Here is a 13,887-nt window from a genome sequence, read left to right on the forward strand (position 1 = left end):
CATTTCACAGGGATCGTTGCTCGAGCCCTTCCAAAGGCTCCCAGCCACGGCTGTGTTACTTATGCTAAGCAGGCTGCGACCCCCGTGCCAATCAGAGGTAAAGAGACTGAACCTTGGAGCCGCCCTGGCCGTCCCTCAGGAGCCATCGCCTTCGGAAAGAGCACAGAGGGGAGACCTGAGCTCCTGCTTCAGAGTCTCTCTCATCCCTTGCAGGTCACCACAAGGCACGTCCCCAGAGGCAAGGGCCTGTCACAGAGGCCTGGGTGCTGTCAGCTTAGTACAACTGGGCTACCTTCCTTGGCGCCTCCCACCCCCTCAACTCTCCCAGGGTTTTCTCTCTGTATAATGAACTGACAGTCAAAGAAAGGCTGGAGTCCATCCGTCAAGCATCAGCTTCTCCAGCAGACAAGCAGTCCAGGAAGGGAAAGGGCCTAGGTTAAAGCAGGGATGGGGAAACCTCTGGCCCATAGGCCTGATTTGGCGCACAGTGTGGCCAAGCCAAGCCCCCCTGAACTACACCTTTCCAAGCAGTGGTGATCCCTAGCATAGGGTTTGGTGCTCTGCAAGCCCCAAACATCAGCCAACTCCTAGGGGTTGAGGTCCCTTTGTCTCTCCCCCCAATAAAATATTTGAGAGGGGCTGCCCCCCCACGTTAATGGGCATTGTCACACAAATGGTGTGTCTGTATGTTGTGATCGGATATGCAGGGTGGAGCTTACCTGAACCCCCCATATTTTATGCAAATTGGCACCCATGCATCAGCTGTAGAAGCTTCTCAGCTTCCAGCAGTGCCCTGTCCTTGCTGTTCCCTAGGAAGGAGTCCACATTGCTAAAGAGCCTGTTCCTTTAGCCATGGCTAGCAAAAGGCTGGGGTTGATGATAGGGGGGGTTACTGTGGTTGCAGCTTTTGCTGTTGCTGCTCGGAAGGAGAGCAGACTGATGGGTGGCAGAAGGCGAACAAAGACCCCACTATTTGTGTCTTAATTCTCCAAAAGTCCACAGACCCTGGGTGTGTGCCTGGAACCCCCTGGGATTTTGTTATCGCTCGGCAGAGAGTGCGGGGTGGCACCCAACTTTTGTAGCAATATATTTTAGGGAAGTGGAGATTATCAATATTCAAGTAAATCAAAGATAGACCCTTGACGCTTGGAGTTCACAATCATGGAGTGTGAGGGTGGCAGCGCAGACATTTGCCTCCTATGGCAAAATTTGTAGATCCGGCTCAAGGACCCATTCCTGCCAGGCAGAAACACCCAGGCAGGGTGAAAAGGAGAGCCAGAGAGTGGTGTGGCCTGGGGAGAGTCCCAAGAGCCAGACAGGAGCCCATCCCTGCCTTAGATAAAACCAAAGGGAAGCCAATTAGTAAATAAGGTTGAGCAGTAGAATTTGCAAGAAGTGTGTGTGATGGTTGCAGACTCTGAACCTGGCAATTGTGGGGTAGGGAGTGGGGGGTGGGGGATGAGCCTCTCTTGTTTTTCTTTACTCCTGTGCTGAGCTGCTCTGAATGCAGCCTTTGTGTCCCCAACATCCTTTCATATGCATGGTGCAGCCCCCGCCCCCCTGAACTCTGAGCTGGTACCCAGCAGAGTGGTTCTTGCTTTGCTATCATCTCTTTGACAGACAGGCCTGCCTATCATTTCAGCCATCCCACCGGCTTATTAGCAGATGTTCTCCTGTCTCTCAGAAGAGCGAGCAGGAGGACAAATGGACCATGCTGCAGATGGCTTGGCTGGGCCCTCCCACCCACACCCGTCATCGTCGTCCCCACGCTTTGAGAGATGAGCCTGTCAGCTCCTGAGGCAGGAGGACGCGGCAGGTGGCAGCTGGTTACATAGAGAGATGGGTGGGAAGAAGGAAAGCAGCGATGGAAAAGGGCAGGCAGGAAGGAACAGGAGACAGAGGGGGGACCCTGCCTATGGGGAAGGTAGTGGGGAAATGAGCCAATGTGTACTCCAAATGTCATGGGTAGAAACACCAATGTGTACTCCAAGGTAGAAAACCAATGTGTACTCCAAATGTCATGGGATCTGCAGAGCAGCCTTAGGGCATCTTCTGAGACCGTAGGAAAAGCTCTGCTGGTTCAAGTCAAAGGACCATCTGCTTCAGGATCCTGTCTTATAGTGGTCAACCCATTATGGGAAGTCTGCAAGCAGGACCTGAGTTCAAGAGAAACTCTCCCTGCCTGCAACTCCCAGAAACTGGTACTCAAAGGCTTCATGTCTCTGATAGTGAAGGTGGAACAGAGCCACATTGACTAGCAACCATTGCCACTCCACACACACACACACACACACACACACACATTAAATTTTCTGTTTTACAATTTAAAATACTGATTTCACATCCTTAAGACATCCATGACTTCCCTTCTTCTCTTTCCATGGTTCATTTTACATATCATAAATCCCTGCATATTTTACAAAAAAACTATACCATTCAGTATTCCATTATTGCATCCATCAAATCTTGTTTATACTGTTGAATTTATCTTAATGCTGCCAGCCTTTTCAGCTGCACACAATTATTTCCCATATATTCAATAAATGTTTTCCAATCTTCTTTAAATGCATGTTCTTCTTGTTCTCTTGTTCTATATGTTAAGTCTGCAAGTTGTGCACATTCAGTCAACTTAAGTTGCCCTTCTTCTTTGGTTGGGACCTCGCTCGTTTTCCATTTTTGGGCTAACAAAACACAGGCTGCAGTAGTAGCATATTGTATATAAATAACCTTTTTTTAACACTGGGGAATTTCAGTCTGAATTATCCCTAACAGAAAGGATTTTTTTTAAAGTACTTTTAAACATTTTTTTTCCAATTCATTATGGATCATTTCCCAATATTCTTTTACCCGTTTACAAGTCCAGTGATTGCTACTCCTTATCCTCTCAGAATTTGAACAATCATTTTTTTCAAAGGACAATATGACGAAGAAGAACAAATAGATCCCTGATAGATCAAGCCAGTGGCCCATTAGGACCAGCTTCCCTTTCTCATGAAAACCAGGTGGGATGTCCCCAGAAAGTCTGCAAGCAGGAATTGAGTGCGACATCACACTCCCCAATCGTGATGCCTAGCAACTGGTATTTGGGGAGTGGCTCTTTATTGACAAATGGGAAGGAGTGGCAGATTGGGAAGATCATGCCTTCAAAGCTCTGATTTCCAAAAACTAAACCAACCAATTAAAAGCTAGAGCGACAATGCGGTGTAGTGGTTATAGCAGAGGTGGGGAACCTGAGTCACATGGGTGACATGCGGCCCTCTACACCTTGCCCTTGGAACTCTCCCAGGCCACCTGCCCTCACCGGCCCTTCTTTGCTGCCTCCTTGAGTGTTTTTGCCTGGCTGGAATATGCCCTGGAGATCTGATGATGCCTCTTGCATGCATTCATGGAGGATAGACAGGGGTGCATGTGAAGAAACTAGCCTACGGTACCCAAAGTTAAAATTTACAGCCAACTTTTGCTTAGTTTTCCCATAGGACAAAATCAATGAAGGAGGCAGGAGTCATCTGAATGGGAACGGGCTGCTTTTCCAGTGTCGCATCGGCAGCAAAAGTTAGGGCTGCCCAGGGATCTGCCAAAGCAGGAGCTAATGCACAGACCTGCAGGTCTTCTGCCTTCTCATCTCTCTCCCTTCTCCTTATTTTTGCCCTCTAGCCTGTCAACTGGGTTTCTACAAGTCTTCCCCTGGGGATCAGCTGTGTGCCACCTGCCCTGCCCACAGCTATTCCGAGACCCAGGCTGCACAGGTGTGTCGCTGTGAGAGCAACTTTTACAGAGCAGCACAGGACCCTCCTTCGGCAGCCTGCACACGTACGTACTTCGTCCGCCAACCCTCCCTTGAATTGCATGCGTGCCTGGACACCCCAGACCCTTACTGCGAGTCTCAGTCTGATAAAAGCGGATAATTCCCAGGATACTGATGAGTACCCTGTAGCCACAAAGTGAGGGAGGAGCCAGAGCCAACAAATAATAAGTGTGGTGTACTGTAGTGGTTAGAGTGTCAGACTAGGACCTCGGAGACCAGGGTTCGAATCCCTACTTCCTCGGCCCTGCAGCTCACTGGATGACCTTGGGCCAGTCACTGCCTCTCAGCCTAACCAATCTCACAGGGTTATTGTGGGGATCAAATGAGGAGAGGCAGAACCATTTACACCACCTTGAGCTGGTGGGATGAAAATGTAATGAATAATGAATAAAATAAATAATAAATAAATAATACTGCACCCATTGCACTATTCATAAATGGCTTGGCTTTTCTTTCCATCCTGTGATTCAGATTTCTTGGGATCAAGAACATCAGAAATACATTAGCCTGATACCAGAATGCAATAAGGAAGCGAAACAGCATAACTCCATAAATACGAGGGCGGGGGTGGGTGGCTCAGTGGCCAAATGTGGCCCTCAAGCTTACTCTGTTTGGCCCTTGGATTTCCACTCAGGCCACACCTCTCACTGCTTATATCTGCAGCATTTTTACCTGGGTAGTAGTACCGTGTTTCCCTGAAAATAACACATACCCATAAAATAAGCTGTAGCAGGATTTCTAGGCGTTTGCGCAATATAAGCCATATCTCGAAAATAAGACATAGTGATAGGCGTGGCTATGCAGCATACCAACGCGGAGCGGTTAAGAAGATTTTTATAACTGATGTAATAAAAACAAGACATCCCCTGAAAATAAGCCATAGTGTGTCTTCTTGAGGAAAAATAAATATAAGAGAGTGTCTTATTTTCGGGGAAACACGGTAGTAGTAGTAGTAGTAGTAGTAAATTAATCACCTTCCAAACAACCATCTCAATATGATTGACACTAAAGATAATTAAAGACAATTAAAAATGCATGAAAGAGCAAATCCATTTAAAACTGAAGCCATGCAAATAGACACTTGTGGCAAAGACCTATCTTCAATTGTTTCCAGAAAGTGAAGATAGTGGTGCCCATTGTATCTTGACAGGGATGCTATTTCACAGAATAGGGGCCACCACAGGAAGAGCCCTGCTCGAGTGACTGTGGACAATGTGTCCTTGAACTGTGATATTGCCTCTTGCTTGTCTGAATGGAGGATAGAGAGGATCACGGGAGTGTGTGTTGTCACGCCCACCTTTGCCTCTGGCTCCACCCACTCCAATCTTATTTGTGCGCTACTTGGAAGATTGTTTTGATCCATGCATTTCCTAAATAAATAAGAAAAAGATGACAAACCTCATGACAAACCCCGTAAACTAAAGCAACAAAACCGTTTCTACAATTGTACAATTGCCATAAAACGACCGGGTTGCACTTCCTTCTTCAACCAAAATGTCTTCAGCAACTATGTCAAAACATCAAAATTGTCTAATTCCAGCTGCAAACTAAGCTGAAACACTAAAAATATGTCCCCTAGCTCATTATAGGGTTGCCATATTTTTTTAGGGAAATCGCCAAAAAACCAACACTTCCGATCCAACACCCCCCAAATTATCTGCTTGCGAATACGGTGAAGTGCTTTTAAACTGCTTCCCTGCTGGAATGAAATGAGATAATGAAAGTGGTCCCTTCAAGCTCTTATGCTTGCAAAGTGGCTTACAGGAAGATAAACACCCACCATCCATAACTCACTGGGCTGAAAATCTTACTGCCATTTCTACATTCAAACATATATCTTATAATTGCCCATTTCATTTGCGTATCTATTTGGGCGTGTGGACTGCTTATATTGAAGAATACGCCTAAAGCAGGATTGATAGATAGTTCTTAATTTTGAGCTGATGTTTCTTTTTTTCTTTCTTTCTGTTACATTACATATCTCTACAATGATAGTCCTACTCAGAGTAGGCCCATTGAAAGAAAAGAACACGACAAAAGGCTCGTCCATACTTACCTTTGCTCTGTTCTTTTCTAGGTACAGGTCTGAGCTTTCCAGATCTGTGTCTGAGTGTTTTTCTTTTCTTTTGGGTCTTATCCTGGCACGTTCCTCAGGAAAACCTGCATTTTATTGCTAAATTGGAGCAAATAGCAAGCTGGGAAAAACCTGTTTGCTGTTTGCTCCGATTCAGCAGTAAAATGCAGCTTTTCCCAGGGAAACTGCCAGAGCAATAAAAATCCCACCCAGACATGGACCCCTTGAAAGCCCGGACCCATGTCTAGAAATCATGGAGCAAAGTTAAATATGGATGAGCCCTAACTGAAGACCATTGATTTCAGTGGGTCTTCTCTGAGTAGAACTTAGTTGGCTACAACCATTTTTTAAACACACATACACAGGGCAGATCATTTCAGCAGGCTGTTTTCACCCAACTTTGTCTCAGGTAGATATGCTTTTACTATCCCTGCTACCTTTAAAATTGTGATGATTTTACTGGCAATGGTGAGGATTGAACCTGCAAACTTGTACATGCCAAGCATGTGCATTTCATGAAAGGTCTGAGCCACCTGGGGGACCTGCCAAGCCAGAAGCTCCTCTGCTATTCTTAAGGGCTTCAGCCTTTCTGTCTGTCAACTGGTTTTCCTTTAGATAATTTATTTTTTTAAAAAAAGTCTTCCCCTGGGAGCCAGCAGCATGCTAAATGTTGTTTGCACACTTATTCTGGAATCCAAGTCGAAAAGGTGTGGCATTTCCAAAGGGAGGTAAAATGAAACCCCAGTGTGAAAATTTGAAAGAGGATCTGATGTGGTCCATAAAAAATTCCCTGCTCTAAATAGTAGTAGTAGTGGTAGTAGTAGTAGCAGTAGTAGTAGTAGTAGTAATGTTCTATCAATTAAATTTCAGCATTTTGGATTTCAAGGTTATCCATCCATGTTTGTATATTACAATTGTAAGAGTCAGAGAGGATGCCATTTTGCTGCTCCAGTATTCTTGGTAGATAATTACCCAGCCTTTGCTTAAAAACCTCTAACAAAGGAGAACCTATTGCTTTCCAAGACTTTCCACCATTGGACACCTTGTTCCAGTCCTCAAAGTAGCCTGCAAAAATCCATCAAAGGAGTGAAAATTGCTTTGCAAAATATGCATGCATTAGGGAAAACAGCGTACGAAAACAGTAGGAAGATTTTGCCGTAAAGCGCTGGTGCATTTTCACAAGAACTTGCTTTTTTAAAGCTGATGTGGACAGCTTAAGAGTAGAAAAATGAGAAACATTGTTTTTAAAAAGCAAAATCCTCAGATTTGCAGGCCAAAGATAAAAGGGACCAGAATTTGCAAGAGGGGTGAGGCAGAGGAAGAGAGTCTGTCTCGTTTTAGGAGCAGGAGCCCCATGCAAATCCATTTGCATCTCATTGCAATTTTTCTGTAGATGGACGTGCAAATCCCATCATTTGCTTGAACAAATTCTTTTTGCGGTCAGGAAGATGCCTGTTGACAGGGGAGCAGAGGTGGTAAACAAATGGGGTTTTTTTGGGCAAGGATCCAGAGTCCTACTTGGATGTTTAGGGCAGCTTTCATTTCTATGCTTCTCTGTTTTTAATCCCGTGGTCAGAAAGAGTGACCTTAGCTTGATGCTAGAGCACATGCACTGGATGCAAGAGGGCCCCAGTTCAAGCTGGTGCTGTCAATCAAATGAGGGTTATTGTGAGATTGAATGGGGGAGAGGGAATTTATATATATATATATACCACCTTGAGCTCCTTGGAGAAAGAAGTGGAATATAAAATGCAATAAATAAACACTACGAAAACATTTTGAATATTTGTATGCAAGTTGCTGGATGATTTTTGTCTCCAAATTCCCATTTGGATGAGCTTTTGAGTGAGCCCAAGCACTGGAATACACCTGACTGTCTCTAAATAGTTAGAGCTAGTGGAAAAACTCACCTGTCACCAGGCACTCCACACCATTTATCTCCTACAGACATCTGTCTGGTTGACAATCATATACGATCAATTACATGCACACACATGCAAAAAGCAGATTTAAACACCTTACACTGAAATGATGCACCTGCGCAAGCCAATGCAGTGTTTTGCAGCCCATTTCCCTGGCTCAAAAAGAGGGGGCAGTATCCCTATATTCTTGTGCAGAATTTGCCTCCCCCCCCCACCCGCTGCCATCTTGCTTGAGCATTGACCATGCTGGTTGGGGTGGAGGGGAGTCCAACATCGTCTCAAGCAGGAGTAGCCAAGATTGTGCCCTCCGGATGCCCCGGGGCTGATGGGACTTGTAGTCCAGTAATATCTGGAGGGCACCACCTTGGTAGCCTATGCCTCATCTGGAGAGCTGCACGTTCTCCACTCTGAGTTATATGTCAACAGGAGCAGAGGAGAGAATTCAGGGGGTCTGCCTGCAGACCTCTTCTCCCATCATGTGGGGACAGCCATTCCGTCAGGCTGCCTCAGTGGAAGAGGTAAGAATCAGAAGGCTCGGCTTTGCTGGAGGCCTGGCTCCATCAGGCACCTCTTGCTTTTGAACTGTGCCAGCTGGCACAGGAACAGCTGTTCAGAAATTGGTTCCTGAGGTTTGGCTTTGGTTTTCCTCTTTCCTCCCTGTCCCCTTTCCCTTGTGTGTTGTGTTGCGCGTGTGTGTTTTAAGATGATAAGCCTGTTTTAATGGATTGCAGGCTGGGATCCTTTTCTTTGACTGAAGAACAACAGGGTGCAAATGCCCTAAAGAAATGAACAAATATTAGGGCTAAAACAAAATAAAATAAAAAAATTCCTTCCAGTAGCACCTTAGAGACCAACTAAGTTTGTTCTTGGTATGAGCTTTCGTGTGCATGCACACTTCTTCAGAATTATTATTATTAATAACATATTATTATTATTAATAATAATAACATATTAGGGCTGTTATGGAGTTTCCTTCCAACTCTTCCTCCATGAATCAGGCTAACCCTATGCTCCTCCTGATCGTTTCCAGGTCCTCCCTCTGCCCCCGTGAACCTGCTCTCCAGTGTTAATGGCACCTCCATCACCCTCGAGTGGTCCCCACCTCTGGACAAAGGCGGCCGCAGCGACATCCTCTACAACGTCCTCTGCCGCCACTGCCTGTGGGATTCTGGCCAGTGCGAGGCCTGCGGCACTGGCATCCGCTTCCTGCCCCAGCCAGTCAACCTAGCCCAGGGATCCCTGGCCGTCACAAACCTCCTGGCCCACACCAACTACTCCTTCTGGGTGGAGGCCGTCAATGGGGTCTCCGACCTGACCCTCGAGCCGCCGAAATTCGCTGCCGTCAACATCACCACAAACCAGGCAGGTAGGAGATGCCCTCCCCCTCCTTGCCCTGCCAGACTGGCTTTCAGCTTCTGCTTAGCCTGCTTCTCGGGGACTGGTCCAGCGCTAAACATTGTGGATCTCACCGAATGGGTAAAGAGGTTTTTATGGCAGGATCAGGCATGTAAGAAGCTGCCTTATACTGAGTCAGACACTTGGTCCATTTAATTCAAGTGTTGTCCACTCAGTGTTGTTCAGTACTGGCACCTTTCCCCCCTAAATGCTAAAAGTGTGGCACTTAATGTAACAACTTCATGGTGAGTAGCAACATCTTTTTTTCTAAAAAAAGAAAAGCAAAAAGGACTGGCTGGAATCCATTGAGGTGCTCCCAAATTGAAGTGACATGGATGGTTCCTTCATCACCAGCTGCGTGTTATTTCAGGTGGTTATGTGGCCCACTTTACAGATGACAGTCCTCTCCTTGAAGGGCTGTGCAGATCATGAGCATTACCATACCCTCCAACATTTCTCCAATGAAAATAGGGATGCCCTATTCAACAACAACAAGACCCTGTCCATCTGAATGGGTTGCCCCAGCTACTATGGGCAGCTTCCATCATATATAAAAACCATAATAAAACATTTTTTTAAAAAAAAAACTTCCCCATACAGGGCTGACTTCAGATTTCATCTAAAGGTTGTATGGTTACTTATCTCCTTGGCTCGGGGAGGTCACATAACTCTGTACGCTCCAACGTTTCTCCGATGAAAATAGGGACATCCTTAGGGGGGGGGGGAATGGGACATTCCAGGATCAAAATGGAAACTGGGATGTCTTCTGTAAATTCGGGGCTGTCCCTGAAAAATAGGGACATTTGGAGGATCTGCTTTGCTGATAATGTTGAAAGATAATGAACACAAAGAAGGAAGGGGACTTGATTTGCCCATCAAATGGCACCTTTACAATTGGCTGAGCAGGCACCCAGATCACCTGGTCACAGTCTTCCCCACTCCTGTGCTAGGTATTGCACTTCTATTTAAATTGCATCCATCATTTGAAAATGTGCATATGTATGAGCCCTGGGTTCACCAGCCGTTTTGGGCCCATACACACATTTGCAGACTGGAGAAACTGTTGGTGGGTACCGTGCACACCGCAACCAAGCACACATTGCAACCCATTTTATTAGCAACGATGGAACATTTCTTTCAAGCTTAATTTCATGGGCTTCCACAGGTGTCACTCTGGCAACCCCCAAATTGGCATGTGCAGATTTTATGCAAACATCAGCCCTCTTGGGACCTCCTTTTTCATTTTGGCAGTGCCTAGGTGCCTGCCCAGGGGCGTAGCAAGGTGGGGGCAGGGGGCATGCCGCCCCGGGCAGCGCCCTGGGGTGGGGATGACACTTGGGGTGGGGGGCACTGCCCCCCGCAATCGGCGGCACCGCGCTTGCTGGCTGGCGCCTGCTTTCCTTTTTTTTCTCCCCGCTGCCAGGCGGCCAGCGAGGAGGAGGGGTGTCAGGCTTGTCACAAGGGTGACACCCCATCCTCGTTGGCCTGCCCCGCCCCTTGCGCCTGTGTGTGGCTCCGCCCAGCAGTGGGGAGAGAAGCCCTTTTAAAAAAAAAGAAAAGGCAAGGCAAGCAGGCTGCTTGCCTTGCCTTTTCTTTTTTAAAAGGACTTTTTCCCCCGCTGCCGGGGTGGCCAGCGAGGAGGAGGAGTGTCACAAGGGTGACACCCTCCCATCCTCACTGCCCCCCCCCCGCAGGCAGCTCCGCCCAGCAGCGGGGAGAGAAGCCCTTTTTAAAAAAGAAAAGCCAAGGCAAGCAGCCTGCTTGCCTTTGCTTTGGTTTTTTTTTTTTAAAAAAATGGCTTTTTCCCCGCTGCCGGGGCTGGAGCCGCAGTGACGTTGTGTCGTGATGTCACAGCATGACATCATGATGCCCCGCCCCCAGGGGTGCCTCCAGTCGCTGCCCTTGGTTCCGAGGAGCCTTCCTACACCCCTGTGCCCGCCTTCTATCCTCTGTTACTTGCTTGATCCTCTTGAAAAGCAGCCTAGGCTAGTGGCTATCGCCACCCCTGTGGCACTGAATCCCACAAATCTGACTGATTTCTAGAAATTGCATGAAGAAGTCCTTTCCTTCCATGCATCCTGAATCTATTGCCAACCAATTTCCCAGGGTAATCTCTTGCATTCTAGTATTATGAGAGAGGGAGAAGAAATCCTCTCTGTTTACTTCCTCCACACCAATGAAACATTATATAAACCTCTTTCATGTCCCTCCAATAGTCTTTAAAAAAAAATAAAAAAAATAAAAAGCCTTTCTTTGTGAGGAAGATTATTCATCCTCTGTTCATTTGGGTTGCGTTTTGTGACCTTTCCCAGTTCCATTATTTTCTGCTTTTCTTTTCTTTTTCTTTCCCCTCCACGATAGAACCAACCAGAACTCCATCTCACATACCTACCCTACTCTGGATGTTTTGACCCATTATAAACATTGCAGATTAACAGAGCAATCCTATACATGTCTACTCAGAAATGAGTTCAGTGGAGCATAGCTCAAGGTAAGTGGGCATAGGATTGCAGCCTTAATTCATTTTGTCTAGTCCAATCCCCCAACTGTTACTATTAATGATGAGAAAGACCTGGATCAATATACCTACAATATCTTCTCACCCCTGACATGCCCACTCTACTCTTCTCAGGAGGTCACTTCTGTATGAGAGAGCAATCGGGGCCTTTAAGGTGGTGGCACCTCCCTTTTGAAATCCCCCCCTACATATCAGGCAGGGGCCATTTCTGCAGAAATGTTTTATATACATACAAAATGTGGTCTACATACCAAGAGCAACTATGAATTGCTAATTCTAGAAAGCAAGAAAAGGTCAACGCACCAATTTATTGAGGAATGAAGTACTCTTCCAATTCTGAGTTGGAGTATACTTTGCTGAAGAATTCTTTCCAATTCTCTGAAAACTTTCCTTTGTCAACAACACTTTCAATGGCAGATCTTTATTCCGGACTGTGTCTGTATAAAGCTTGAAACTGTGTTGTTGTTTTTTACATATTAAAATTAATTTTGGGTTTGTATCTGGAATTGTTTTTAATTGTTTTGGTGGTGGTTGGCATTTTTGCCGCGAAGTCCCTTTGAGATATTTTATGGGAAGTGATTCCTAAATGGAATCAAATAAACAAATGGGAGAATTTGCAACCTGAATTGTACGTCCAGATGTGTCCATACCAAATATATGGTATAATGGTTGTCATGCTATAATGGTTGTTGGGTGTTTTTTAGGAAGTCACAAGGCAGGCACTAACGGTAAGCCTTCCTGCTTGTTGTGAGACTAAATGTAGTCTCCCTCTTATAGCAATTGCTGTATGGCTGAGCTTGGTCACCTAAGTCACCAGGAACCTCTTGACCCATTTGATAATAGTGGTCCACTAAGGCAGATGGAACAGAACCCTACCAACCTAGTCTCCCCTGGGCCAGCTCCTATCTTTCTACTGTCTTACTTGCAATCAAACAGGAGGTGGGCCCACCTTGCAATGGCTCTGGCTCCATCTACAGCTGGCCTCCTTGCTTTCTCCACTACCACCATGGCATCTCTCTCTCTCTCTCTCTCTCGCGGTCTCTCTCTCTCTCTCTCTCTCCCTCAACTCTAGAACTGTAAAGTTGGAAGGGATCCTGAGGATTATCTAGCCCAATCTATGCAGTTGTACTATACAGGGATCAAACCTGCAACCTTGGCATTATCAGCACCACCCTCATATGGTCTCCTATTGTCTGTTTCCATAGCACCATCCCAAGTGCTGTCCGTTCACCAGGAGAACGTGGGCCAAAACAGCGTCACGCTCCTGTGGCAGGAACCGGATCAGCCCAACGGCATCATTCTGGAATATGAGATCAAGTACTATGAAAAGGTAAAAGCAATTGTGCTGGTTGGCCTGCTCTATCTGTGTGCCATTGCTTGTGCTAAATCTCTCCATCCAAGTTGCTTCCCAGATTCCAAGGTGCAAATAATGCTAATAGAAATTTCCCTCCTCCTCCTTCCAGAGTCTTGCTTCCACAGGGCACTTCTCCGTTAGCAAGCAGCTATTTATTTCTGCTTCCTTTTATTTCCAGACTTTGTTCAGACAACTGTGCAGGTGCAGTTTCTCACGAGTTTCAGCTTGCCTTTTTTTTAACTTACAAATTACAGTTGTCATGATGACATTGATTTAATCAAAGTGTAAAATGGAGTTCTGACATGACTGCATGATTGCATCGAGATTCCACACACAACTGCTCATGCTCCGATATGCACCGATTAAATCACAGCACAACATGGAATATTAATGCAATTGCATGCATGTGCATTGATTAAACGCAGTTGCATCAGGATTCCATGCACATGTGCTCATATGTGCAGTGACTAAATTGCAGCATAAAAAGGAATCCTGATGGAATCTTCTTGACCAGATTTCATCCATCCTCATAAGCTCTGGTGGTTGGTGTGCTTCAGTAAGCCATACGGAAACCGAGCAAAACCATAAACTGAAGACTCCAGCAAACCCTGCATTTGCCAAATTCCTACACTGATTTTAGAAATTCCCCAGGTTAACCTGGAAGGCAAGCCAAGCAAGTATGGAAAGGCTGAAACAAACTCATTGCTACTTCCTGTCCCCATTGCCAATCATACCTTCTCTAGCACAAGGCTTTGATCCAGGGGTGAGGAATATTGTTTTCCCGGGACCCTTCAAAGATCTGGTGGTGGGAGTGGCCAG

General features: G+C 46.1%; 1 protein-coding gene across 1 annotated transcript in view; it reads left to right on the plus strand.

Annotated features, from left to right (window-relative positions):
* Positions 1-13,887, plus strand: part of EPHA8 (EPH receptor A8) — a 58,830-nt gene that overhangs the window by 26,539 nt on the left and 18,404 nt on the right. Inside the window, exons 4-6 of the mRNA XM_033156453.1 lie at positions 3,655-3,810; positions 8,832-9,167; positions 12,920-13,044. Of these exons, the coding sequence (XP_033012344.1) occupies positions 3,655-3,810; positions 8,832-9,167; positions 12,920-13,044 (617 nt within the window). The remainder of the gene's footprint in view (positions 1-3,654; positions 3,811-8,831; positions 9,168-12,919; positions 13,045-13,887) is intronic.

Source organism: Lacerta agilis, chromosome 8 (assembly GCF_009819535.1).
Source record: "Lacerta agilis isolate rLacAgi1 chromosome 8, rLacAgi1.pri, whole genome shotgun sequence".
Classification (NCBI taxonomy): Eukaryota; Metazoa; Chordata; class Lepidosauria; order Squamata; family Lacertidae; genus Lacerta; species Lacerta agilis.